General features: G+C 40.8%; 2 protein-coding genes across 3 annotated transcripts; both read left to right on the top strand.

Annotated features, from left to right (window-relative positions):
- The first annotated feature begins 1005 nt into the window (after positions 1–1005).
- On the top strand, positions 1006–13276 carry rcbtb2 (regulator of chromosome condensation (RCC1) and BTB (POZ) domain containing protein 2). Of its 2 annotated transcripts, XM_030067004.1 has the most exons (12): positions 1006–1270; positions 2635–2769; positions 3943–4093; positions 4318–4484; positions 4570–4728; positions 5739–5846; positions 5931–6073; positions 7343–7533; positions 9107–9233; positions 11016–11155; positions 11279–11409; positions 11545–13276. In XM_030067004.1, exons 2-12 carry the CDS (start codon positions 2644–2646, stop codon positions 11683–11685), a joined length of 1584 nt encoding a protein of 527 aa, XP_029922864.1. In that variant the 5' UTR covers positions 1006–1270; positions 2635–2643; the 3' UTR covers positions 11686–13276. The 2 variants fall into 2 exon arrangements, with proteins under 2 accessions (XP_029922864.1, XP_029922863.1); XM_030067003.1 differs by having other exon boundaries at positions 5739–6073.
- A 7996-nt stretch (positions 13277–21272) lies between these two features.
- Positions 21273–24324, top strand: lpar6a (lysophosphatidic acid receptor 6a). Its single transcript, XM_030067714.1, has one exon. The coding sequence runs from the start codon at positions 22158–22160 to the stop codon at positions 23340–23342; it is 1185 nt and encodes a 394-aa protein (XP_029923574.1). The 5' UTR covers positions 21273–22157; the 3' UTR covers positions 23343–24324.
- The last annotated feature ends 2459 nt before the right edge of the window (positions 24325–26783 follow it).

The raw sequence follows: 26783 nt of genomic DNA, 5'->3' as shown, positions 1-26783 counted from the left end.
GATTACTGAGTAAGGCAGCCTTCTATTTATCCACTTGATTTAAATACATTATAATGAGTGGCGCTAATTAATGATGTTGTCATCAAACCAGCTGTCATAGACCGTGTTCACACAGCAGCTGAAAATGACCCAATGCTGATTTTTTTTATTTTCTCAGATCTTTGTATGTGACCTGTATCTGACATCAGTGACAACAGATCTCTGCTGTGAGCCAACATGTTCACATTTACAACATGCATATAGGCAAATACAAAAAATATCATTGACACAGTCCATCATCACTATGAATAAAATAGCGGTGAGTTGTTTGCTGTGGTAACAGTGGTGTGGTGGCAGTCTGTTCGGTGTTCAGGCTGGGGGCAAGAAGGCAAAAAAGAGCTTAGATTGAGGCATCTTTTCATATTTCTGTTAAATTTTATAACCTACTGTCGTTGCTGCGATCCTCCATGTTTTATTTTGTCCCCCACTGCTGACAGTCACAGAATAATAATAATAATAATAATAGTCACACAATATAATAATTAAAATAGATGCTCTGACAGTGATGTGAGCATGCTCATGGGAAAAAAGATAGATAGATAGATAGATACTTTATTCATCCCGCAGGAAATTCGCAGTTTTTTAGCAGTATCCACAGATTACAGATTAAATAAAATAAAAAAAAGATTAAAAAAAAAATAAATAAATAAAGAATAAGATCTAAGTACAACAGAATAAGATCTGAGTACCCAACCCAGTGTGCAAAAAGCAATGTGCAAAAAACTGAAAAAATAATAATAATAATAATTCATGTTTCAATAAAGAAACATGAATTCTGATTTGAGGGAATCAGATATGTTTTGTTTTTTTTTTCCTGGCTGTTCACACCAGCATGAAAAAATCAGATCCGGGCCACTTCCTCCTGACTGTCTGTAGCCATGGAGTCTTCTGAGCGTATTGTAATTAGTAAACAACAGAAAGCTCCCAGCTCCGACTTCCCCTGAACGCACCACTTGACCCCTGCAGTGCAGATTACAGGAAGTAACGCAGCAGCAGAGGAGCGCAGGTTACCACCTTTCCGAGCTGCCAGGCTTTTCCTGAGCAAGAAGAGCAAGATAACAACAGCACCTACAATCAATCAGCAAGTTCCCCCTGAAGACTGACTCGGGCTAGATGGCGGCGACGACTCCATAAGCAACTTGTTTTACCCAAAAAATGTTGGCAGAGAAATCGCTAGCAGCAGCGTCTGTTCCACAACAACGTCGCTGACGATTAGTAGAACAACGGCAAGGTAACGTTAACGGCTCGACCGTGAACGCAGCAGTGTAGTGTTAACGTCAATAATAATGTAGTATTAACATTACATTTTCACTTAATTCAATAAAACGTAACGTTACCCAGCAAATTGGCTTGTTAGTTCTCGTTGGCGTTAGTTAGCAGGGTAAAGGTAACTAGCCACAGCTCCGTTATTAGCTTGACACAACAACACACTCCGGGTGCGTTTACGGTCACGTTTTTTTTCTGTCTTTTTGGTCGCTCCCCAACTTAAAGAAGTTATTTTTCCTGTCAACTTCGGATTTTGAAACTCACCGTGGACATACAGCCGTGGTGTGTTTGCACAGAGGGGGGCATTGGGGCAGGAGCCATGCTAGCTAAATCTGTTATGGTTTTGTTTGCAAGTCACTTAACGTTAGCTGCAGTTTTTTGGGGGGGGTTGCAGAAACAGCATGTGTTTGGAGAGTCATGCATGTGCACAAAAAAAAAAAAAGAACAGAACAGAACAGATGGTTTAGGCTTGTTTATAATTTATAATCCTTGTTTATAGTGTTTATATTGCTTACTGCTATTTATCATGTGTATACTGTATATTTCTTCTAAATTTGCACATTGACCTACCTCTATGCACATTTTATACACCCATGTTTTTTTTGTTTTGTTTTTTGTTGCACATTGCTTTTTGCACACTGGGTTGTACTTAGGTTATTCTGTTGTACTCAGATCTTATTCTGTTGTACTTAGATCTTATTCTTTATTTCTATTTTTTTAATTTACTTAATCTGTAATCTGTGGATACTGCTGAAAAAAATGTGAATTTCCTGCGGGATGAATAAAGTATCTATCTATCTATCTATCTATCTATCTAGGCATATTTTGATCAAGGAAAATTTCAAAAGAGTCTGTAAAATTGATATTTTTGTCACATACCACCCCTGAAACTATCACTGTGCAAACTAAACTTTGTATTACTGGCCAAAAAAAAAAAAAAAAAAAAAAGTAAAAGTCAGGTCAAGGTGACAGTGACTCAGTTCCAGACATATTTTCTCACATGAATATTGCTATCTTTCAGTCTCTGTATTTCTAATTGGTAATGTGGAATGAAAAATGAAAAATGGGGTATTTTCAGCAACAAAAATCTATTGAAGGCAGTTGATAGAAACTATGTGGAGGAGAAGAGAGGTGTTTACCAATCAGTTGTAAGTGTACAGGAAAGGTATATAATTGGCTAGATTCAAATTGACACTAAATATAGGCCTAGTTTATATTTGCCAAGCTATTTGCTCTGATATAGCAAACATTTTTAATGAGAATCTACAAACAACCTATATTTACTTGGATTTGGATGTGTTTTTTCCTGTTTTTTTTTTTTTAATACAGCTAAGTAGTATGCTGGACGTGGGGAAGTGGCCAGTGTTTGCGCTCCTGCCTCCTGAGGAACTACGGCTTATCCGCCAGGCTTGTGTCTTTGGCAGTGCTGCAAACGAAGCCCTCTATGTCACAGTTAACGATGAGGTAACGCTTGGGCTTTAATCCTATCACTGACGTCAAGTCGGATTGAAAGAAAGTGCCTGGTAGATTTAATTTAATTTAAAAAATATTGCAATAATTATCTCTTTGAATAGATTTAGGATGTAGAAGTGTTTGGGAAATCGCTCAAATACTCCCACTCGCAGATATATATACAGGGTGCTGTTCCAGACACAGGGATAAGCAGATAGAATGAGGCTATCTTTAGCCAGGTAGGCCTAATACCTGTGCTGTGCAAGCTCTGTTTTGATCCAGCTGGACAGTGTAGTGCAGGCCTAGTCTCTGCCCACTTATTCATTCGTTTGTCTTTGTGGCTCAACCAATTATCCTGTGTTATGGTACTGTACATTGTGGCTTTGAAACAAATTTATTCTGGTTGATGTCACCTCAATGGCTGGGGTGTGTTCTGTTCAGCCTGGCGTGTCTCCACAGCTATTAGTTTGCTTGCTGAACTGAACTGAAAATAGCACCATGACACAAGAGGTTGTGGTTTTGGTGCAAGCCTAATTTAATTCAGTGGTGAAATTACTTTGAAATCGCAATGTAGAAAACATTTTAACAGTTTGTAAAACCAGTGATTGGGATCCGACACAGTGGGCGAGGAATCATTCAGAAGCAGGCAGGATGGATCATAGCAAATGTGGATGAACAAAATGGCAGGTTGAAATTCCAGTTTCGTGGATGGTTGGTTTTCCCCCAGCATCCCCATCAGCTTTGTTGTTGAAATGGATGAGTTGATGAAACCCTCCGACTATGAAGTTGTAGGTTTTATATGATGGAAGGAGATTGTTCAAAAATGCATGACATTATTGTGTGATAGATGATGAATCAACCGCTTAAAACATCAGTTTTCCAGGATTTCCAGGAGTTTTCCTGTTTTTTGGAACATGTTGCAATATTAGTGGACATTAGGAGATGGAATATTGGAGAAAATGAAACGGAAAAATAACTTTATTCACTTGCTGTTGTTGCAGCTTCTTCCGTTACAATCAGTGTAAATATTTGCAGAAAGCATAAACATTTTCAGCATATAAACCTCAGTAAACATTCAGTGTTGACTGAGGTGTTAGTATGTATCAGTGAGCATTATCACAATCGAACCACCCTCGTTATTAGTATCAGTATCATTTTCGCAGTGATATTTGGTCTCATTTGCAGGTCTTTGCTCTGGGCACCAACTGCAGCGGCTGCTTAGGGCTCGGAGATCTTCAAAGCACTATCGAGCCCCGCAGGATTGATGTGCTGTGTGGAAAGAAGATTGTATCCCTCAGCTATGGAACAGGACCACATGTGGTTATCGCCACTGCAGGTAAACTAACAGCAGAATATTGCATCAAAAAGTAGACAGGATGTTGTTAGTACTGTCCTTTTAATCGATGTAGCTTTTTAATGTTTAGATTTGTTGTCATATTATAATGTGAGGGTAGTGCTGAGCTCCCACTGTACTTCGTTTTTAAATTTGTTTCTTATCTGCCCATAAAATATTAACCACTGTAACAACACGGATAAAAGTTTGCCTGTTGCTCTGCGTAGATGGTGAGGTGTTTGCTTGGGGCCACAATGGCTACAGCCAACTGGGTAACGGGACCACCAACCATGGACTGACCCCTGCCCTGGTCTCCACCAACCTCCTCAGCAAGAGAGTGACGGAGGTGGCCTGTGGCTCCCACCACACTATTGCTCTCACAACTGATGGAGAGGTAAGCTGTCCTCACGTAGACTCGTCCTCTGGCTGGTTAATTTGTGTATTTCATGGAACGTTCAACATTTTATTTCTTTCCCCAGGTGTATGCATGGGGTTACAACAATTCAGGCCAAGTAGGTTCAGGGTCTACTGCCAACCAGCCCACACCACGGCGGGTCAGCAGCTGTCTACAGAACAAAGTGGTGGTTAACATAGCCTGCGGTCAGCTCTGCTCTATGGCCGTATTGGACAATGGAGAGGTAATGGGTTATGCTAATCTGGAGATTTTTAACTTGATTCAGTAAATCAGTGTCTGTACCAGGTCATAAGTTGACGGGCAAACAGTGATACGTATCTTTGGAGATGAGTTGACAAAACCTCCTGAGAAGTTGGTGAACAGCATGGCCCCATCCACTTTGCCTTATTCCTTGCTTGTGGGTGTGTAGTCGGCAGTCAGGTAATGAGTTGCATCTTGTAACTTGGTAAAACCCAGTCAGTTGCAATTTATTTCCCCATTAGCTTCCAGAACGTGGTTGTTGATCTGCCTGGGGTCCACGCAGAAACAGCAACAATAAAAACAATAAGCAATAATTAAAATCTCGCTGTATCAATCACACAAAAAAGACAAAAAGAAGCCTAATGTCAAGATCAATAAATAGATAAAATAACTCTACATAAATGAAAATGTTAAATATGCAACAGCAAAAAGCAAACAAAAGACAATCAAAAATTCTGAGACAAGAAAATACTTAAAAGAGATTGATCAGTGTTTGCTTTAGTTAAATCTACTTTTAGTCTGTCTGATATTGATGGGGAGCATATCCCATATTAGAAGAAACCTTGTAGAGAACGGTTTGCATCATACAGTTTTACATGGACTTGAAATAATTTACATGTTGGCTGTCTTTCACATTATACAAAATTTATTTAAAATACTTTAAATTTTTTAACACAGGTATAGCAATTTCTGCCATCCTGCACCACGCAGCATTTCACCGTTTTCTTCTGTGTGGGAAGACATGGGTTATATTTTTAGGGATGTGTGAAACAGTGATGATCATTTTATCCCCTGGAAACTGTGCTTTGGACAGCACCTTTATTTGCATAAAGTTAACTGAACGTAAAGTTTCGTCCCACTCCTTAAGTTTGCACTGCAGGCTTGGTTTGCATTGCTAGGTATCCCATAAACCCTTGCACGACTAACATGTACATCGTTGAGGAAGTGCGTAGATGTGCTACAGTCTTAGCCAAATTGTTTTTCTGTTTGTAGATCTATGGTTGGGGTTACAACTGCAATGGGCAGCTAGGTTTGGGCAACAACGGCAATCAGCAAACTCCGTGCAGAATCGCTGCTCTCCAAGGCGTCAACATCGTCCAGGTGAGAGCCTTGTGGGAGATAAATCTTCAAAAGCTATGCTGCCGTGCATGTGAAGAATACTCATTTTCTTTCTTGAATATGCAGGTTGCCTGTGGATATGCACATACACTGGCACTTACAGATGAGGGGTTTGTTTACGCTTGGGGCGCCAACTCATACGGGCAGTTGGGAACCGGCAACAAGAGTAACCAAGCTCTTCCCACCCTAATAAACACAGACAAGGAGAGGTTAGTAGTTCATCTCTACCTCTGGCCAAAATTAGCTGTGACACTTCTCTGCCACCACAAACAGGTCATTGAGGTCGACATCACACGGTCCTGAGAGATGGATTTGTTTAGTGGCTAAATGTGTCGTAGTCAGCAGTGGAATTACTGCCCTGGTATGCATTTAGCTTTTGTCAACAGGTTGTTAAATCTAAAAATGTATGAATAAACTGAAGTAGTGTTCATCGTGCAGATCTCCCATTTGTTCATTATAGTTATTGTGCTTTGCAGTCCATTCTTTATTGGCACTTCACAGTCTGTGTAACAAAGTTGTAGCTAAGAGGCCACTCACACTGGCAAGTTTGATCCGCGCCCAAGCACGATTGCCCTTAAAATCCGGATTCTTTGACCAGTGTGATCGCTCCGTATTGTGCTTGAATACAGCACACTTCCCCTGCTCTGGAACGGTTGGAAGGGGTGTGCTTCTGCACGGTACGGGCGCGTACATGAGCACATGCACGGTCACGCACGCAGTGCGCGGATGTAAATCATGCAACTTTCCTCCTGCCTCTGCAAAATTATTTAATGTGCGTAGCGCGATTACCGGTGAATGGCCGCGTTGCGCAATCAATAATCAACCATGTTGTCTGTGTCATTGTCCGTTGTGCTGCTGCAACCGCGTATAAACAAAAGTCGGTTTATAATGTAAGTACAGCAGTCTGTGTGCGGCGATCCGGCAGACCTGGTGCTGGCCGGCACCGCGTCGGCACCGGCCGGCACTGGCCGCGGCACCGCGCGGTGTGCGGCCACCCGGTCACCCGGTCTGCCGGATCTGACAGGTGCCGCTCCGGCTGTCAGTTGGACCTTTCTGAAGAAGGAGGAAGTTACCTCTGAAACTGTCAAGGTAAATAAACATCCCATGTCTGATTAAAAGGACCAAAAACGTTTTTTAGTTAAAAGGAAGACATGATGTATTTGAACTACATTGATTTATAATGACGTCGGGCCATGCCTGTTGTTGTCGTATTTCAACGTGATGACGTGTACACCGAGGGCAATCGTGCTTGGGCGCGTTTGGGAAAAAGGTAATGTTAGTGCAGGCCAGCCGGGGACTGGGGAGGGGGGGATTTTGGCTTTAGCACGATACGGGCTCAAACTTGCCAATGTGAGTGGGCCCTAAGTAGCACTTTGGAATTTGAAATCAGAAGTCTTTCATCCAGACAAAAATGAGTTTGTGGGTGTTTTTACTTGTTCATTTGTTTAGTTATTTATTTTTTTTATTTACTTCTCTAGGATGGTGGAGGTTGCTGCCTGTCACACCAGCCACACATCTGCTGCCAAGACACAGAGTGGCCAGGTTTTGATGTGGGGTCAGTGTCGAGGCCAGGCGGTAGCCAGCCCTCACCTCACCCATTTTAGCAGCACAGATGATGTGTTTGCCTGCTTCGCCACGCCAGCAGTCACATGGCACCTCCTTACAGTGGGTAAGCGTTTTGTATGGTGTGTAAGTGTGGCATATTTTGAAAACGAGACATTTTTGCTCATAATTAAGGAATTTATTAGCAATAGGACGTTGTCCCCTTGCTCCCTGACAGACTGGATTCATGGAGTCATGCTATGCAGAGTGTGCAGATCTGTGTGTCACGAGTAAAAATGCCTGGAAGTTGTATAAGAAATAAACAGGAAACTAGGCTTCCTGTCTGCATAGATTGGAATGGGTTACATTCAGTCTTACCGAACTAACACTGCTTGAGTTAAAAGCCCATCTTTGAGATCCTTTGAAATTCAGTTTGGTACAGCAAATGGCATCCTGATAAAGACTTTGTTTGCTAAAAGACATGACATGCATTTTTTTTTTTACTCCCATCACCCTTTACAATGACAGCAGTTTGACACCCGTGATATTAGGGCAGCCTCATTAAACATAATATCAAGAAACTAAAATAGTAAAATAAAAAAATGTATAAAATGCAAGGGACAACAAACCATCAATGTAAATAGTAATTGTTCAAAATTGTTCAAAATTAATGTTGATCATTTTAAACACAAAGAATTTTAGCTGGTAAAAAGCACCACCCATTATTAGAAATATCTCTGCAAATTTAGTGTTGAGTCGAGATTTAAAAGCTTTGACATGTTTCAGCTTCAGCACTTCATGAAAGGCTGGCCGAGAGCTTGTGAGCCCCTATGGCGAAAAGCTTGGCCAGCCTCGATTTATAATCAAGATTCCAACTTGGAGGACCTAAGGGCCCTCTAAAGTTGGAGTTGGTGTGAAATCAGAGCCTAGCTACTTGGAAATGTAGTCTGGTGCAAGAATATATTAGATTGCGCTGTGATTAATAAAATTCTCAAATTAATTCTGAATTTCACTGGCGACCACTAGAGAGAGGCCAGCACCAACGGGTACATGGGACACACATTTATTATTTGGCATTAAGCAGGGGACCCGAGTATGTACAATCTGGGGCAGTGTTCACTGTCTAGATGAAAAAAATAATCTCATTTTTGAGGAATTTGCCATTACGAGAGGCTAATGTTGTCACATCAGGATTCAAACCATTTTCTTGTTCTTTAGGTAGGTTTTCAGGTAATAATTTGTCTGCTTTGGTATTTAAAAATCACCCCAGTTATCAACTAAATGATGAAACTATTTGCACAAGTTAATATCCACTAATCATCTAATGACCTTTCTGGATATAATTCTCTGACGGCCGATAACAAAACTTTTATCTGGTGGCTCTTGATAACTTGGTAGTGCAATGATCCCACCCCACACACACATTCACACCCTCCACACAAAAAATACTGTTTCAAAGTTTAAGTTGGAGTTAAGTTTAGATATACTTGTTAATGTTTACCTATCAGTAAACAAGACATACAATTTGATATTTAAACACTTACCAAGGTGAAGCTGTTGATTTCATGACTAAAATAGATTCACATAACTCAGACCTCATATAATAACAAAGACAAGCCTTATTTTGCATTAATAGAAAGTTTTATTTATATGTTCATTTGCTTGTTTAAATAAAACTGGTCCTTCTTCTCATACGCCAGATGGAGATGACTACCTGACTGTGGCCCAGTCACTGAAGAGAGAGTTTGACAGTCCGGAGATTTCAGACCTGAAGTTCTTGGTCGACGGCAAATGCATTCATGTTCACAAAGCCCTGCTCAAAATCAGGTACAGAAAACCAATGTATGATCGTGGCAAAAAACAACAACATTGTTTCATCAAATATTTTGATCAAAATTATTTGTGTCATTTTAGGAGATCAGTTTATTGCAGTTTTGATGTTAGATTTTTCTCTTTGAATGAAGTTTACTTATTGTAGCAGTAGCTAAAATGTCCTGTTTTCAACTCTTACTGCCTCACTCCAAATGTGATGCTTATTTACAAAATTCATATAATAATCACTCCTTTATTACTTTGGGGTGCAGTTAGCTGTATTTTTTTCCCCTTTGCCATCACATACTTCAAAACAAAGTATCTCTAAACATATTTTTTCATAGATGGTATGTAAGGTTTTGTTTGTTTCCTTCCCACTAGTGCTGCCTGCTTCTCCATCTTAATTTTCATTTTCATCACATGGGTGTGTGTTAAGCATTCAGAGCTTGTGGTCAGTCACGCGCAATGAAGACACTTATTACACCATATCAGGGCTTTCAGTGAAATGGGGAAAAATAACAAACACATAACCAGATTACACAATTATTACTCATGGAAAAATAAAACCTGACTTATAAATATCTACAATTAATTGTGCACCCCCCTATAGTCAAATGACAGTGAACATGCTCAGCTATCTTTCTACAGCTGTACTGGTGAATTTAATGTATATGCAGTATGCAGCTTACAGTAAATTTAAGCTCCATCTGGTAGATACCGTTTCCTCGTCTTTCCTGTTAATGTCATGAGGAAGCAAAGACAAACCTATTGTTTCCCGTTTCTTTTTATAGCCACACTTTGGACATACAATATCCGCACTCAAGTCTTTTGCTCTTCTGCATTGTCAGAAGGAAGGAGCCAGGCTGTCTGAGGTCCACACGCACACTTACATAAATAAGCAACAGAGCAAAATGCCTACTTTGGCATGATCCGATGCAAATGATACTTTTCAGATGTGCTGAGGGAATGAATAATCAATTGTTTGTCAGACATGCCTGGAGAGGAGATACAGGGGCAGCATTTTGAGGTAACAGAGGATGGGTGCTATCAACCTCAGCAGCAATGGGAATTTGATAATGTGCCCAAACATCCAAGGTGCAATAAAATGGGCTTTGACAAATATTAAAAAATATTTGAGCTTTAAACGTTGACAGAAGATGCCTTCTCGTTTTCCACAAAAAATATATTGTGATCTGAGGATGAGTACATCCTAGGTTAGACCTTTTAAAAAAAAAAAAAAAAAAGAAAGAAAGAAAATCCCCCAATCCAGATGTGCAGAGCTTGTTGCGTCATACCCACAAAGAATCAAGGCTGTAGTTGCTGCTAAAGGTGTTTCAACTAAGAACTGAGTAAAGGGTCTGAATACTTATGTCAAAAAAAAAATGAATTTAAACGGTTGTAGCATCAGGCTGCAACATAACAAAAGTGAAAAAAGTGAAGGGGGTCTGAATATTTTCTGAATGCACTGTAAATCCTCACGTCTGTGACTCTGAATAAATGAATGCATTTATACAATAAGTGGCATTTTTTAGCCATATTTAGAAAGAATAATCAGATTGATCTAAATTGGGGCAAATAGCGAGTACTGATGACAATAAATCAGCTGCTACAACCAAACATGTTAAAACAAAGCAAATCAGAAAATTCAGATTTACCATCCTCACTGGCAGATTTACAGGTGGAAACAGATGTGCAAGCTATTCATATCATCAGAGCAAATTTACAGAAATTGTGTCCAGATGTGCGAATATGCATGAAAGTAATGGAAATGGTTGGACTCTTTTCACCTCCATGCAGGTGTGAGCATTTCCGTGCGCTGCTGAACGAAACGGATGAGGAGTCCATAGAAATCCACCAGTTCTCATATCTCGTGTACCGAGCCTTCCTGGAATACCTGTACACAGACACCATTAACCTGCCACCAGAGGATGCTATTGGTAAGCCCAGTCACAGACGGCAGTCCTTGACACACCAAGCATTAGAAAACATTCAAACAAGTCTGTGGGGAAGAAAAACCTGAATGCACTGACCTGTGTGTTGTTTGGTCCTGGGGAGCGCAGGGTTGCTAGACTTGGCTACATACTACAGAGAGACGAGGCTGAAGAGGCTGTGCCAGGAAACGATCAAGAGAGGCATCTCCGAGGAGAACGCCATTACTTTGCTTTCTGCTGCTGTCAAGTATGAGGCGCGGGTAAGCTTATAGCCCCTGACATGCTGTCAAACATCATTGTGATAAGGGCCTTCCTCAGTAGCTCTTGTTCCTGCAAGTCAGTGCACTCTCTGTTGTACTCCTCAGCATTGACCAGCCAGCACTCTTCATTTTTAGGACCTGGAGGAGTTCTGCTTCAAATTTTGTGTCAACCACCTAACAGCTGTCACGCAGACCCAGGCCTTTGCAGACATGGACCATGACCTGCTGAAGAACTTCATTAACAAAGCTAGCCGCTACGGGGCCTTCAAAAATTGACTGCAGTGCAGCAGTAGCAATGAGTTCTCGCCGTAAGGGTATGGGAGCGTCTGACGCTTTAAGGGCCCACAGAGGTCCCAGCAGTCAACCCAAGACCAAAGTAAACACCAAGCCTTGTTGCTGGGGGTGTAAACACAAGAGACACGGTATGAATTAAGGTTTCACCTTCCACTGATTTTCAAGTGTTACTTTGCCCTGAATCTAGCCCAAACAAAGTGATTGGTTAGGGCAGAAATAATGGGGATGCATGACCAGGCACAAGTGCAGAACACAAAGAGACCAAATAGGAAGGCAACACATGCCACAGCTGTAGTCTTTCTATCATTACAGTCTATATAACTGACAAAATGTGTGGCTTATTCAGTGTCTGATTTGTTTCCAGAATGGGTTTCATTAAGCTTACGTAATCATAACATGACGACTGTCGGGGTGCAGGGCTTATCTCACACGAACGGGACAGGTTCTGGGTGACAGGATGCCTGAAAATGCTGCACAATCAGTTTAATCAGTCGCAACCTAAAGGTGTGGATGTTGAGGTAGAAGTGATTTGTATCACACTGCCCTATTTGTGTAAGGTAGAACTTGATGGATGTGTATTGTGCTGTCATATAATGTGACTGACTAGTTAGCTGGAGAGAGTGATTAGTGACAAATAGGCAAGCCATGAGTTGACCCTTCACTTGATGCTGCTTTTCATTGACGCCTTTAATGTCAGATTTTCTAGACTGAGAATTAGTATTTAAAAAGCAAAGAATGCAAGCTGTTTAGTTGCTTTAGAAAGCTGCAACATAATGTACTTATGTTTTACTTATTTTTATTGAACAGTTAAATGTTTCACCTGACCAATCATGCTGTCTTGTTTTTTATTGCTACGTGTTAAGTGTTAGTGTTTTCCACTTTATTTTGTAGTGTTTTTTTTTTTTTTTTTTTTTGCCTTGCCATCCCGTCTTGGGGATACTGGGTGATTTTTGTATTGACTAACATTTGCACTGTTTGACAGAAGGCTGTGTTTTTAGCCACAGTCAGCAGGCTGATAGGAGAAGGTGCAGCCGGTCTTCAACCATACTTAAGGAGAGATAAGGACGTCCTGCTGCATGTTTACCTGTGTTTTCTTATTAACCCTCTGTGCAGCTGGAAAAGATGTCTGTCTTGTTTATAATGGGAAGATTACACAAGCGCATTGTCCTGATTATATATCCTGCCTGTAATGTTACACTCTAGAACAAATGCAACTGATTTTGCAGTTGTTTCCTTGCAAATTGACTGTTTACAGTTTTTTTTTTTCTGCGATAGTAATAAAACCCTTTTTTTTTTTTTTTTTTTTTTTTTTGGTAAATGTACAACTGTATAGCTCCCCTTTTAGCACCCTGTGGTAATTAGTGCACATATTTATCCTGTATAATTGCCAAGTGAATTTGTTCAATATTGCCCAATGTTCATAAGGGACCACCAGGTCTAATGCTGTTAGAACAAGATTTCACCTGTATCCCACTAATAGAACGTAACAAAAATGCTTTTACTTTAACAAGCCAATTGTATTATTGTTTTGTGTACGTTTTTGCTAATTATTAAAAGTTGCCTCTGTTCTCAGTTTGTATGGAATATGCTACCGGGTACTGACGCTGCCATTGATAACGTTTGACAGTCTAAAGATGCATCAAAGCAGCGACTGCCTCTTTGATGGTTTATTTATGTGACCTGCTTAGCGTAAAGAAAATTTCCTCAGATAATTTCATATTTGTAAATTATTGAAGGTTATACATGTTTTTATATCATGTCAACACACCATGACTGAGGACCAGAGTGTTGCCATTAGCAACCAAAGGCCATAGGGGGGCAGTGTGTTGTACTTGAACACTTCATGGACCACAGTACACAAAGCACTATACGTTAGGCCTGCAGAGTATTCCTGTGTACTTTGAGACTTTAGTCGGTTTTATCTTCATAATATGCAGCTTTAACACAGTGGACCTTGAGCAATATTTATGATTTAAACATTTTTTAATACTTTACATTCAGTTACACTCGTTACATTCAAAATACTGCATGAAATGTTACACATTGATGGCTATAGTGGTAATGATTTTTTTTTTTTTTTTTTTTTTCCTCCTGCCCCCACCCCAACACACGTCTCTCTTGCTGGTGCATGGAGAGTATTTTGTCTCAGTGCAGATTCTCTATCGATTATCTATAATGGATTTGGAGTCAGTAATTCAGTAACTGAGACACTAAAATCTCAAGGCCAAGCCCCAGACTTTATTTTTTTATTCATTTATTTATTTAGGTATGGTGTGATGTGCACCAGTATAATCTTATTAAAACAAACAAACAAAGACAGTCATTGCACCTTTAAGGGTCTTTCTTTGTGTTTCTACATGATACTGCTGTACAGGGCCAAGATCTTTGGTCACTCACTCAAACATAACTGAGCCATACACACAGATAACTCAATAGGGGAAACTGCAGCATGTGGCAGCAGTTTTACTCTGAAAATGAAGAAGTGTGGCTGCAACCACTGTTGAAAGGACTGAGCCACAATGAGCTGCCGGTGTGAACTGGCATGTGGCATCGCTGCATAGTAACAAAAAATGCAATTAAAAAAAAAGTTTTCCCCCAAAACGAGTAGTTCCCCTAAGTCAGCTCAGAGTTCTTGGTCTCGATTTATAATGTTTTGTGCTTTGAGGAGTGGCAGTAGTCTGGGCTCAGAATAAACGAGCAACATCTACGTTTGATGCTTGTATGTGGGTGAAGTTGGAGGTTTCTGAGAGGAGAGCTGCCCTTCATCTTTTTTTACCTTCTGCTGTTCTAAGTGTTTTGCCCTGGCTTTGCTCTCAACCAGCGTGTGTTTTCTCTGTGGCTGGCTGCTTGCCACACTGGTGCTTTGGAGCCACGCAGACTATAATAAACACCACATCCTGTTTCACCACAAGTCAGAATATTAGTATATTTGAGATTCCTTTTCCCACTTTCGTCCTTCAGTATCAGTGAAACTAGTCAAATAATTGTGTTCTCTCAGAAACGCCGTTCAGCCACCAAACAGCAGCTACTCCGGTATGCTGCAGTGCTTGTTTTTGTCCCCGGAGTGTAACATTGACATCACTTAGATTAGCATGTGAAACAAGCAAATAAACAGTGACAGATGCTAAAACCGTCCAATATCTATTTGAGCCTAGAGAAGAACATGTTCGTCCGTAGATTGTAGATTCCATTCAAATATCCACATCAGCATATCGATGATGTGAACTTGGCTCAGGTCATTTGAAGCCAGCTTTGCAGTGGAGTGGGAATGACAGGCTGGCTTTTTAAATTCCAGTCATTCTCTGTCCGCCGTTGGTACCAGGAAACCGGATGACCCTGTCCATGCTGCTTTTGTGTCGAAAAGAGCTCAATTTAAGACTTTGCTCAGTGGGTTAGTCCACTTACACACATGACACAGTTTTTCCATATTTATACAAGTGCAGGTGAGGGGAAGAGTGATAACATGAAGGGTTTCATTTTTTTTTTCAGTCAGAATGACAGCGTTAAGAGTGGATGAGGTTATAAATCAATACTCAAAATATGCAGAGGTAATTTAAAAAAAAAAGGAAGCCATTTCGATGAGTGTTTGTGGTACATGCTACCCAACAGGAAGCGGTTCTCGTGTAACATTTTGTGCACCACACACACACACACTGCAAAAACGCAAAATCTTACCAAGATTATTTGTCTTATTTCAAGTCAAAAATGTCTTATTTCTAGTCAAAATATCTCATTACACTTAAAATAAGACATGATCACCTCAGAAGTAAATTGTTTTTAGACAATTTTCACTTGTTTCAAGTGAAAATTCACTTGAAACAAGTGAAAATTTGCTTGTTTCATTGGCAAAATTTGCCAGTGGAAAAAGTGAAAATTCACTTGAAATAAGTGAAAATTAGCTAGAAACAAGAAACAAATTTTGCCAATGAAACAAGCAAATTTTCACTTGTTTCAAGCAAATTTTCACTTGAAACAAGAGACAGTTGTCTAAAAACAAGTTACTTCTGAGGTGATCTTGTCTTATTTTAAGTGTAATGAGATATTTTGACTAGAAATAAGACATTTTTGACTTGAAATAAGACAAATAATCTTGGTAAGATTTTGAGTTTTTGCAGTGCACACACCCACACACACACAGTACTGTGGACTGGCTCACTGAGCTGTTTATCAGTACCTGTGCACTGGCATAGGTAAACCAATCTCCCCACTAACCTAGTTCTGTTTGCACAGCTGCCACTCACACACTGTTTCCTGTTAACGGTTGATGTGCAGGACGCAACTTATCATCCCTATCAGTGGCACCACTCTCTGTCTCTTACATGTCTACTGTTACTGAGCTGTGTGTGTGAAGTCCTGTTTCACTTTGTCCTGCACCCAATGCATCCGAAAAATTTCCAGTGCTCCCAAGAGTTCATTTTTCAGTTGCACTTAATTTGCGGTTGCCAAGACGTTGACGGGAGGTTTGTTTGTCTGCTCGTGGAGCTGACATGGCTCCGGGGCAATAATGGAAGCTGATTTTCTGGTTGTAAATCCTAGCTAAGTGTTGATTTAAGGAATACCCCAAACATTTTGGAGAAAGAAAAAAAAAAAAAAAAACTCTTTCCCCACTTACCCAGACTGAGACAAAAAATCTTCAATACCATTTTCACCTCTGTACATCCAGTGCTTTGGTTCCCATGGTGGCATTTTGAGTCATCAGCCTGTCTCCATCAAAGTGAAAAAATAAACCTTACAGGAACTCTGAGGCTGTTTTATTTCCTCAGTGTGTCATGTGGATCTGAAATTCACGTCTTGGAATTTAATTTGCGCCGGATCCTCCTGTACCTTCAGTGGTATGCAGATCACTGCAATAGACGGCTTTATAAATGTGTTCAGTCGTTACGTTCCACCACCTAACTTCGACTAAGACGTCCCATTCCAAGAGGTGTGTTTCAAATACGGACCACCTGGACGTCCACAGGTGAAAATGGTATGTCTCAGTCTGAGTAAGCCGGGAAAAGGAGCATTGCTTTAAGTTACACATTGGCAACTTTGCTGTGTTAACATCGCTGTCTTGTAGGTGCAGATTTACTAAAACTCTTCTGTTTTCTGTTTGAAAAAATCAGCATTAAGACTTGTCAGTGATGCAAGACCATCTTGCTGACCAATCAGGGGTTGTGCCATCAATTCTGCATTAGTGAATCAGCGTAATGTGTCAGCATCAGTCAACCAAGACATTCAGATTTAGTGCCAAGATTCATCATACATACATACATCTTTACTCAGTGATTTTTTGTTGATTTTTTGTTGATTTTTTTGCTCTGAGTTAAGCCCAGGTTCTTGATAGTGACTTCCCTCAGTGGAAACGAATGCCGGTGGTAATGCTGAAATCTCCGGAAGCAGACCGGCGGCAGATGTGAAGATGATTTCGATGATGACTCGGCGCAGTTGAGCAACTTTCCTGCTGTTGTGTTACTCGGGCGGCCCGTCAGCTTCCTGCTCTTGAGTGAAAGGAGTTGCAAGTTGCAAACTGGGGGGCCCCGGGGTGGGGGGGGGGAGACGGTTAAGGAGGTGGATTTAGTAAGGAAAGGTTGGAGTTGGGTCGGAGAGGTACAGTTAAAGCTTAGGGCTTTTATAATACAGATGCAGTCAGTCGTGGCGGTGGGGGAGGGAGAGGGATTAGAAAGGGCGGAGGTGAGGAAGGGGGGGGGTGAATTTGTTTTTCAAAGCAGCCAAAAGCTTTCAGTTGATAAGACAGTGTGCGTGTTGGGGGAGCATGCTGCCCTGCTAAGGTACACAGCAGTAAATACTTCTTGTATTCAGCTTTTACTTTTCATTTTTCAATCAGACCCACGGATTCTGCGAAACGATATTTATCATACCAAGAATCACTTTGTCCGGACATGAAATGACGAAGCAAAAGTAATGAAGTAATTTCTCTATGTTGTTGTGCAATTTTCACCCTGAAGCTGCATGTTAAGGACGGTGTTGGCATGAATTTGAACCGTCTGTTACAACAAGTCTGCAAGACTCACCACACAGCGACTGTGTTGGAGAAATCTCGTTCCTTTTGTCCTTTTCTCTGGAATTTTTTTTCTCCACCATAATTATTTCAGCCAAGTGTGTTTCAGCAATGAGAAGCTCATTTTCTTTGTGACTATAATAAACACTTGGGTAAAGCATATCATATTCACAGATGTCAGCTTGGACAATATTTTGATGTATATTCTCAGGCTTGTACAGGCCCACTTGTCTATTTCACTGAGGCTCTGTGGTTCTTCAGCAGTTCTTCTCTGTAAGCTCTGCTTGGTTTTAGCCTCTTTTTAATTTTTTTTGTGTGTGTTGTTTTGTTTGTTGACGCCAACAGAATATTTGTGCAGTCACTGTTGCCAAGGTGAACATGGGAGAGTGAGCAGAGGCCCCTTTGCTAATTTCATTTTGCCAAGTTAGACACACTGCAAAAACTCAAAATCTTACCAAGATTATTTGTCTTATTTCAAGTCAAAATGTCTTATTTCTAGTCAAAGTATCTCATAACACTTAAACTGAGACATGATCACCTCAGAAGTAACTTGTTTTTAGACGATTTTCACTTGTTTCAAGTGAAAAGTCACTTGAAACAAGTGAAAATTAGCTTGAAACAAGTGAAAATTGTCTAAAAACAAGTTATTTCTTAGGTGATCATGTCTTATTTCAAGTGTAATGAGATATTTTGACGAGAAATAAGACATTTTGACTTGAAATGAGAAATATTCTTGGTAAGATTTTGATTTTGTTTTTGCAGTGCAGCTGTTATTCAGCTGTTTGCACTTGAGCTGTTCATTTTTCATGCCACAGTGGTAGATAAAATATGTGCTGATGTAAAAGAGTATTATTTTGCACCGATGCTGGTGATACAGCAGCGTTATGTCACATGCTGCCCGTCGTGTGCATTTTGCCTTTGTGTTTAAAAGCCCTCTGTCTTGGCCTTGGAGGTGCCTGACAGTTTCCTGGCATTGTGAGAAATTTAACTGTCCAGGGATTTTGACTGTGTGTTTGTGTTTAGTCACCACATACTTGCATGTGAAGAGCTTGTTTTTATGTGCTGGATGGAAGCATTCTGTGAGCAAAAGACAACAGCGCACGTTTTTTGTTCTTTTGTCTCTGTTTCTCGAACATTTCGCCGTGGCCTTGATGGTGTTTATTTTGCTGGGCACGGACAAAGAGAGAGGCACATTTGCCATAAAACACCCACTGTCTCTTTGATTCTCCGTCAGATTTTCCCTCATTTGGCGATGGTATTTTTGGTTGCCTTGTGATGTTAAAAGGAGCCCGATTTGGAATAGCAGTGTCATGTTGCTGAGACAGATTATGCTAATTACATTGGAGTCAGTGCTAAATGCTGAAATGTTATTACATCCATAAAAGACAGCTGAACCAGTTCTTATCGTTGCATGGCTGTATTCAAATATGAACTGCGGTGGATTGGCTTTGCATGACTACACTTGTCTGATTTGCCAGTGTTGCCTGGCAGCTGCTGGTTTACGGGAAACGCAACCATGTCGTTTACTTCCCATATGACAAAATAAGAAGTGACTTACTGTATTCACTCAGCACACTACCGATCAAGAATTGGAAGTACTTTCAAGTTGTCTGAGACTAATTATTTATAAACTCCACATTCCTGCCTCCTAAGCTACTTCATTCAGTAACAAAGGCTCCAATGTCTTTACAGACTGCCAAGTGGAGAGTTTCTATTAAGAGTGACGCTGAATGCTGGTCTCACAGCGCGCTGGGAGAACTGTGGGACTAGACTGACAAGGGCAGCTGAGGAACTGTTGAATAGAGAAAGCTCTTTATTCTGTCTCATTTCCAATGTCCCCTTGCGAAAAAAAAAAAAAAAAAAAAAACACGTTTCTCCTTTAACAGAGCAGCAGGCCACACAGACTGTGAAACAACAAGAGGACAGTCAGTTAATTTTTTTTACACCCCCCTCCCCGCCTCCCCAGACTGATGGAGACAATCAGCTGATAAGGGTCAAAGGGTCAAAGTGAACTTCTTAGACGCCCGATCGTCTGTTTTTCACACCTCGTTGTTTGAAGAGGAAATGAAACCAAAATCAGCTTCAAGTGAAAACTCGCGTGATTCTCAGTATCCTTGTTGTTTTGCACCGGCCAAACACCCCGTGAAGACTGCATCTTCTCATATTATTGCCAAATAAACTGTTGTAGATTCTTCCATAAACGTAAAACCCACCGCCGCCGGTCCAGCAGGGCACAGTGGCAAATGGCTTTTGATTGAATCACTGTTGTATGGTATCCACCGACATTTATCCGCATGAAAAGCTATGATTTACTATTTTAAGACATCATTCTTGCCATATATTTGTTGAAGCACAGATCACTATCATACTAGAAGTAGAAGTAGAAAGCAAAGGAAGTCTGAGGTTGTTGTTTTTTTAACATTAACCACAGATCTGTAATGTGTCACTTTGTCACGCAATCAATCCATTCCAATGAATTCTCTGTGGTCAGTTGCCATTAGTTTCCTCTTTCTGTTTTTCATGTTTGAGTGTACATATTTGAGAAATTATTTTACTCTGTAAAATAACAAATTGAAAATACAAGTCATAATTTTCTGTGATACGAGTGATGGTATGATTTAAAAAAAAAAAAAAGCAAAGAACAACAACACGATTCTAGACATGATGCATTTATACTTAATATATGGTGACTTCATGTATTTTGAAATGGCTCCACAGAATGTTGATATTTTTTCACAGAAAGACACACATGTGAAGATACATTAACCATCACAGGTTATGATCTATTTTTCTGTGACTGTGAATAAAACAAAGTTGTGATAGTTCATAAAAAACACATACATACATCCATACTTTTTGGTAACACTTTACAATAAGAGTACAACAATTAACGTTAGTTTACGTTAGTTAATGCCGTAATGGTTAATTAACTGTTAGTTAATGATTATTATGGCATTTACTAATGTTAATAATATCTACAATAACCCTTAAATAACCTTTAAATTAATACCTTAGCATGAACAGCATTAGTACATGATTCTTAGACACATTAGTTAACGGTTAGTTAACTGTTACTTAATGTTTATTACCTGTTACTTAATGTTTAGTATGGCATTAACTAACGTTAATTGTTGTACTCTTATTGTAAAGTGTTACCTACTTTTTTTTTTTTTTCATTCAGGAACCATGAGTGTTAGCAAAAAGGCACCTATTCAAATATTTAAACTTCCAAACTAGTTTTTAAATAAACTCAGCAATGGCGGTAAGCTCCATTTTAAAGCTGTTAGATAGTCACTAAACCCTAAAGAGATTCACTGGACAAAACAAAGCTTTCACATTATAGCTGTTTTACTAATTATGAAGTAATACAAGCAGTAGCCTCAGAAAACTAAAAAATGGAAAATCCACTGACAGCATTCTAACTAATTCATGCCTTTAGAAATTCCCTCACAGTGCATTGAAATTTGGGTTGATTCCTCCTTTAACTGTAAGAGCAAACAAAGGGGAAGGAGGAGTTGTGAGGCCAGCAGTGGGAGGAGTTTGCCGTAACTGCTCTCCCCTCCACTCAGAGTACAAAAACTGTCCGTGGTACCGGCACAAAGGAGAAGTAGCAGCTCACTCTGTGTTTCCTTACCTGGATTATTGCTGAACAAAACCCCCGAGGCTGACAGAGGCAGAGGCAAGCGGGCGAATGAGAGCGAAGCAGACACTGAACGAGTCAGTCAGGGTGAAAGACGAGAGGCTGGAGAGTGGAGGGGGGCCTGCAGGAAACAGACCCTGAAGAGAAACACTGAAACACACACACACATTGTCACGCACAGGCAGAGCACTGAGGCAAGACTCTAGGGGGGGAGAACTCCCGGTGGTTTGTGATGAAGAACCTCTGATACCAACGGAGCTGATGACAACTGAGGAAACACAAGACCGGACTGCTTTTTAACTGGAAATGGACACAAAAAAAAAAACTCCACAGGGGTGAAGTGGATTAAGCCCTAACAAAAGAAAGACTTTTGTCATGAAGAACTCTCCAAAGTGGTTTCCCATCTGGATATGTCATCTTTCCCTCTGTGGATTTAACCACTCATGATTGTGGACTTGATTGAGAAGGATTGACGTTTTCTGTGACTGATTATCTGAGTAAGTAGAGCTCAGCCTGCAACTTGTGGAGCGCAGGGTGGTCGGGACAGGGCAGGGGGAGGGGAGGACGCTCAAGCCTGGTACTCTGTCCTTTGGGAGGGGTCCTTTAACCATGAGGTAACCCTCAAAATAGCTCAGGGATACATCAAAAAAAAAAAAAAATGTAGAAGGGAAACATGCTGACCGTGCACAACCCTCACTAACACGAATGGCTGAGTTGGAGTGAAACCTTTGGCCCCCAAATCTCAGATGGCAGTGTCCTTCAGGCTTTCCATGCATCTTGTATGAGGACTGCTTTGTGCTCCACTGACCGTTCATGGTGGATTCATTCATTGTGCAGGGTAATCCTTTCATTATATTATTGTTACTTGACAGACGCCCCTCATTCCCCCCAAAAATGTACAATACCACCCTCCCCGCGGACAATGTCACCCTGCGATGGGCTGAAAACGTGACCTCATTGTTGGAGGGCAAGAACTGCACCAAGAACGATGGGTTCAAGTACCCGCTGTACAGCATTGTCTTCAGCATTGTGTTTGTGGTGGGGCTGATCACCAACGTGGCGGCCATGTACATTTTCACCTGCACCCTGAAGCTGAGGAACGAGACCACGACCTACATGATGAACCTGGTGGTGTCCGACCTGCTGTTCGTCTTCACGCTCCCCTTGAGGGTTTTCTACTTCATCAACCAGAACTGGCCCTTCGGCAGCGTGCTCTGCAAGCTCTCCGTCTCGCTGTTCTACACCAACATGTACGGCAGCATGCTCTTCCTCACCTGCATAAGCGTGGACCGCTTCTTGGCCATCGTGCATCCGCTGCGCTCAAGGACGCTGAGGACCAAACGCAATGCTAAGATCGTGTGCGCGGCGGTGTGGGTGCTGGTGCTGTCCGGGAGTCTCCCCACGGGGTTTAAGCTGGAGGCCACCACGGCCAACAACAACAGGACAGCAAGGTTCTGCTTTGAGAACTTCTCCACTAACCAGTGGAAGTCTCACCTGTCAAAGGTGGTGATCTTCATAGAGACGGTGGGGTTTCTCATCCCCCTGCTGCTCAATGTGGTGTGCTCTGTGATGGTGTTGCAGACCTTGCGTCAACCCCAGACCATCAGCCGCGGGGGAAAGCTCAACAAAACAAAGATCCTGCGCATGATCATAGTGCATCTCTCCATTTTTTGTTTCTGCTTCATCCCATACAATGTCAATTTGGTTTTCTACGCTTTGGTCCGCACTGACACCTTGAAAGGCTGCTTTGTGGAGTCGGTGGTCCGAACAATCTACCCCATAGCGCTGTGCATTGCTGTGTCAAACTGCTGCTTTGACCCGATTGTCTACTACTTCACCTCTGAGACCATCCAGAACTCGATCAAGAGGAAGTCTCAGGCCAACCGTTCATATGATGTCAAGTTCTCCGAGGCCTTGCAGTCAGAAACCAGCTCCAACCTGCAGTTCAACCTCAGGACCATCAAAGCTAAAGTGTTTCACAACGAGTCCTCTGTCTGACGGTGTGGCTGTTGTGCACAGCACGCAGGGTATTGACATCCATAAGTCCACGGAAAAGCAACTCTCCGAGAACACGATGGAAATGGATTTTATTGAGTGCTTTATAAAGCACCTGCCAAAGAAGTATTATGGTTTAAGTCTTCATCTCAGGGTAAATGCATGAACCTGTCACTGGTCATATCTGCTCTGCAGTACACTGGCATATGGCCCTTTGTTCACATCTGTGGATTTATTATTACTATTTACTAATGTCCTTTCCCTGTGGAATATAATTGTGTTTAGCGCAATTACACTGCCAGTGACCTGGAAGTGAGTGTGATCACTGAAGAGCAGGACTACTATGATACTGAGTGCTACATGTGCCATTATATCTGTACACTTTTATGGTAAGTTGTGGTGCTAACTCTAGAATAGTATCTATTAAATTAACCTTAAGTGATACCAGGCTACAGACTGCATAAGACATTTGTTTTGTTTTGTAAAGTACAAATATATTAGGCCACACAAGTGACTTTTTTTTTTGTTTTTGTTTGTTATGTTGTGGGGTCATTTTGCTATAGACCCTTATTTGTCCCAATTTGTGATTAAATGCACTGACACCGAGTTCCAGATACTGCACTCATGCCACAGTATTGAATAAAAGTCATATACTGTCTAAAACAACTGGGATTCACCTGAAACCTTTTGTCAAGGAATAGGAACTGCTATTTTGTTAAAACTGGAAATGAAATCACTCTAAGTGTTGTAACCTTGGTTGCCAAATCAAAAATAGACAAAAACATAGAATGGTGACTCATAAGCCAAATTACTAGATTGAAAAAACTATGTTTAAATGCTGGTTTTAACATCTGAAACAGCACTTTTGAGCCTTCGCTGCACTGCAGTATACAAACAATCCAGTCAAACCTGATTTTATGGCGCTAAAAAAACTGCTGCTGCACCATCACAGAGGAAAATCTGTTCCTCCTACATGCAAATTAGATGGTAAAGAAGTGGGGGGTAAAAAGTCCAGTGCTGCAGACTCCCAGAGAGGAGTGCCAGTTTCCTGTCTGTCCGGTGGGAGGGTGGGGGGTCAGACAGCAGACTCAGTATCAGGCCGCCCAATGCATAAGTGCAGGATGACTTATATTTAGGTTTATTTTTTCATAAATCCAAGCATCTTTATTTAGGCTAAACGCTGGAAAGACATTCTCATGAATCCCATGAATAGCTAATGTAAGGACCACTGTGATAATCCTGTGCAGTAATCTTGAGGCATTTATGCTCAGTGAACATAAAACAACTACATTAAACACCTTGAAAGGATTTAGCAGTTACTGTAAATGATCTAAAGCGCTGCATTATCTTGGTTAAAGTCCTTTAAACAGCACTTTAACCGACAAGCCATTTTTTACATTTTCATCCTGTAACAGGCTGTCTTTTTTTCCTTCCTAAGGCTGTGTTATTGTAAGTGTTTTAATATCTTCACTGATAAGGCTGATGTTCACACTCGAACTGTACAGCCAGTAACAACTGCATAATAAATCAGTATGCTTTTGATCAACAAAGGATTACAGATCTGACAGCCATGTGGCACACTTAAAACTTATTGCTCACACTCCTAAGTGTATGGAAAAAAGCTTAGCCTTAAAGAAATGTCAAAGCCAAATTTTAAATATCAACACTGCAAAAACGCAAAATCTTACCAAGATTATTTGTCTTATTTCAAGTCAAAAATGTCTAGTATGTCTAATTTCTAGTCAAAATAGCTCATTACACTTAAAATAAGACATGATCACCTCAGAAGTAACTTGTTTTTAGACAATTCTCACTTGTTTCAAATGAAAATTAACTTGAAACAAGTGAAAATTTGCTTGTTTCATTGGCAAAATTTGCCAGTGGAAAAAGTGAAAATTCACTTGAAATAAGTGAAAATTAGCTAGAAACAAGAAACAAATTTTGCCAATGAAACAAGCACATTTTCACTTGTTTCAAGCAAATTTTCACTTGAAACAAGAGACATTTGTCTAAAAACAAGTTACTTTTGAGGTGATCCTGTCTTATTTTAAGTGTAATGAGATATTTTGACGAGGAATAAGCCATTTTTGACTTGAAATAAGACAAATAATCTTGGTAAGATTTTGCGTTTTTGCAGTGAAGTGAGAAAATAAGTTTCAACAGCGGCCAGGAAGACCAGCTGTGTGTCCTCTGCAGTATTTCTGTAAGGTCCTTTTCCATTTCACTGGAAGTATGTATGTGTGAAATTCTTTTTTCTGCTGTGAACAAATACACTGGTGATGTGGTATCAGTGAACAGTCAACACAGCGTGAGAGTGAATAACAGAAAGCACATGGTGCTGCAACATTATTGACATAGCCTGAAGGTCACGTAGGGGCGCTTTCTTCATACAGCACCTATAACTCTGGTCCATGTGAGCGTGTGAGCGAGTCAAGGACGGGGTTGTAACCCTGTTGTGAAAACAAACAAGTATCATCTCACTCTGAAGCAGCTCACATCACCTACACAGGAAGCTACCTTTACCACCGCGTGGTGAACTGCAATGTACGTTCAGAGTAAATGCATGAACCTAACTAACCTTCAACCTCAAGACGTCAAGAGAGACATCGTGTCACTTCTAGCCTAATGTGCATTGAATGTCACACATAACTCTATGAATGAGTCAACTGGTCAACAGAATGCGTATTCAGACAAAGATATAACCCTTATCTGACTATCAGCTGCTCATGGTTGAAGCTATTAGGACCAAAGGTTGAAGCAGAAACAACAAACAAAGGAATTCACGGGTTAAACGTGCTTTCAGTGTGTAAAGTGAATACTGATCAAAGCAGTTTTAGCGGGCATTCTGTGACAAGATTAAGGAAATGGCCATAGAAAGAATGAAGTAAGTGAATAAGGGAAGGAAATACAGAAGATAAAAATTTCTTACAGTTCCACATCTCATAGAAAGAGGAGACGTCTGCTTCCTCAAATACACCAAGAACTCGTAAACATCTGGACTTGTGGCTCCTCTGATGTAACTCCAGTGTCACTGTCATAACTTTACAATAACAATGGCGTTCTGGTTGCCTTGAATTACATTAAGTGAGGGAGTGTGTGTGTGTGTGTGTGTGTGTGTGTGTGTGTGTGTGTGTGGGTGCATGTACGTGCGTAGGAGCCATTCTTCAGTCTTTATGTGTTGTGGTTGCATAAACTCTCACCCCGTTTTGTCTTTTATCCCATGTATCAGGGATTGGACCCCTCACGTGAGCCCAGCAGGCTCCACTGCATACACAACTGTTATCTAATCAGCCTGACCCTCTTTCCCAGCAGGCTGCCGGGTGAGAAAACACAGACGCTACTCTTCTTGTCATCACATACATTCTATACTCCGACGTGCTGGTAATTTTAGATGGTAATGTGCAACAAGGCGTTCTGGTACAGTGCAAGATGGGCTGAGCAGCT

Source organism: Myripristis murdjan, chromosome 13, assembly GCF_902150065.1.
Source record: "Myripristis murdjan chromosome 13, fMyrMur1.1, whole genome shotgun sequence".
In the NCBI taxonomy this organism is placed as follows: domain Eukaryota; kingdom Metazoa; phylum Chordata; class Actinopteri; order Holocentriformes; family Holocentridae; genus Myripristis; species Myripristis murdjan.
The sequence above is the reverse complement of the archived record's forward strand: the minus strand, read 5'-3'. Positions and strand labels throughout refer to the sequence as shown.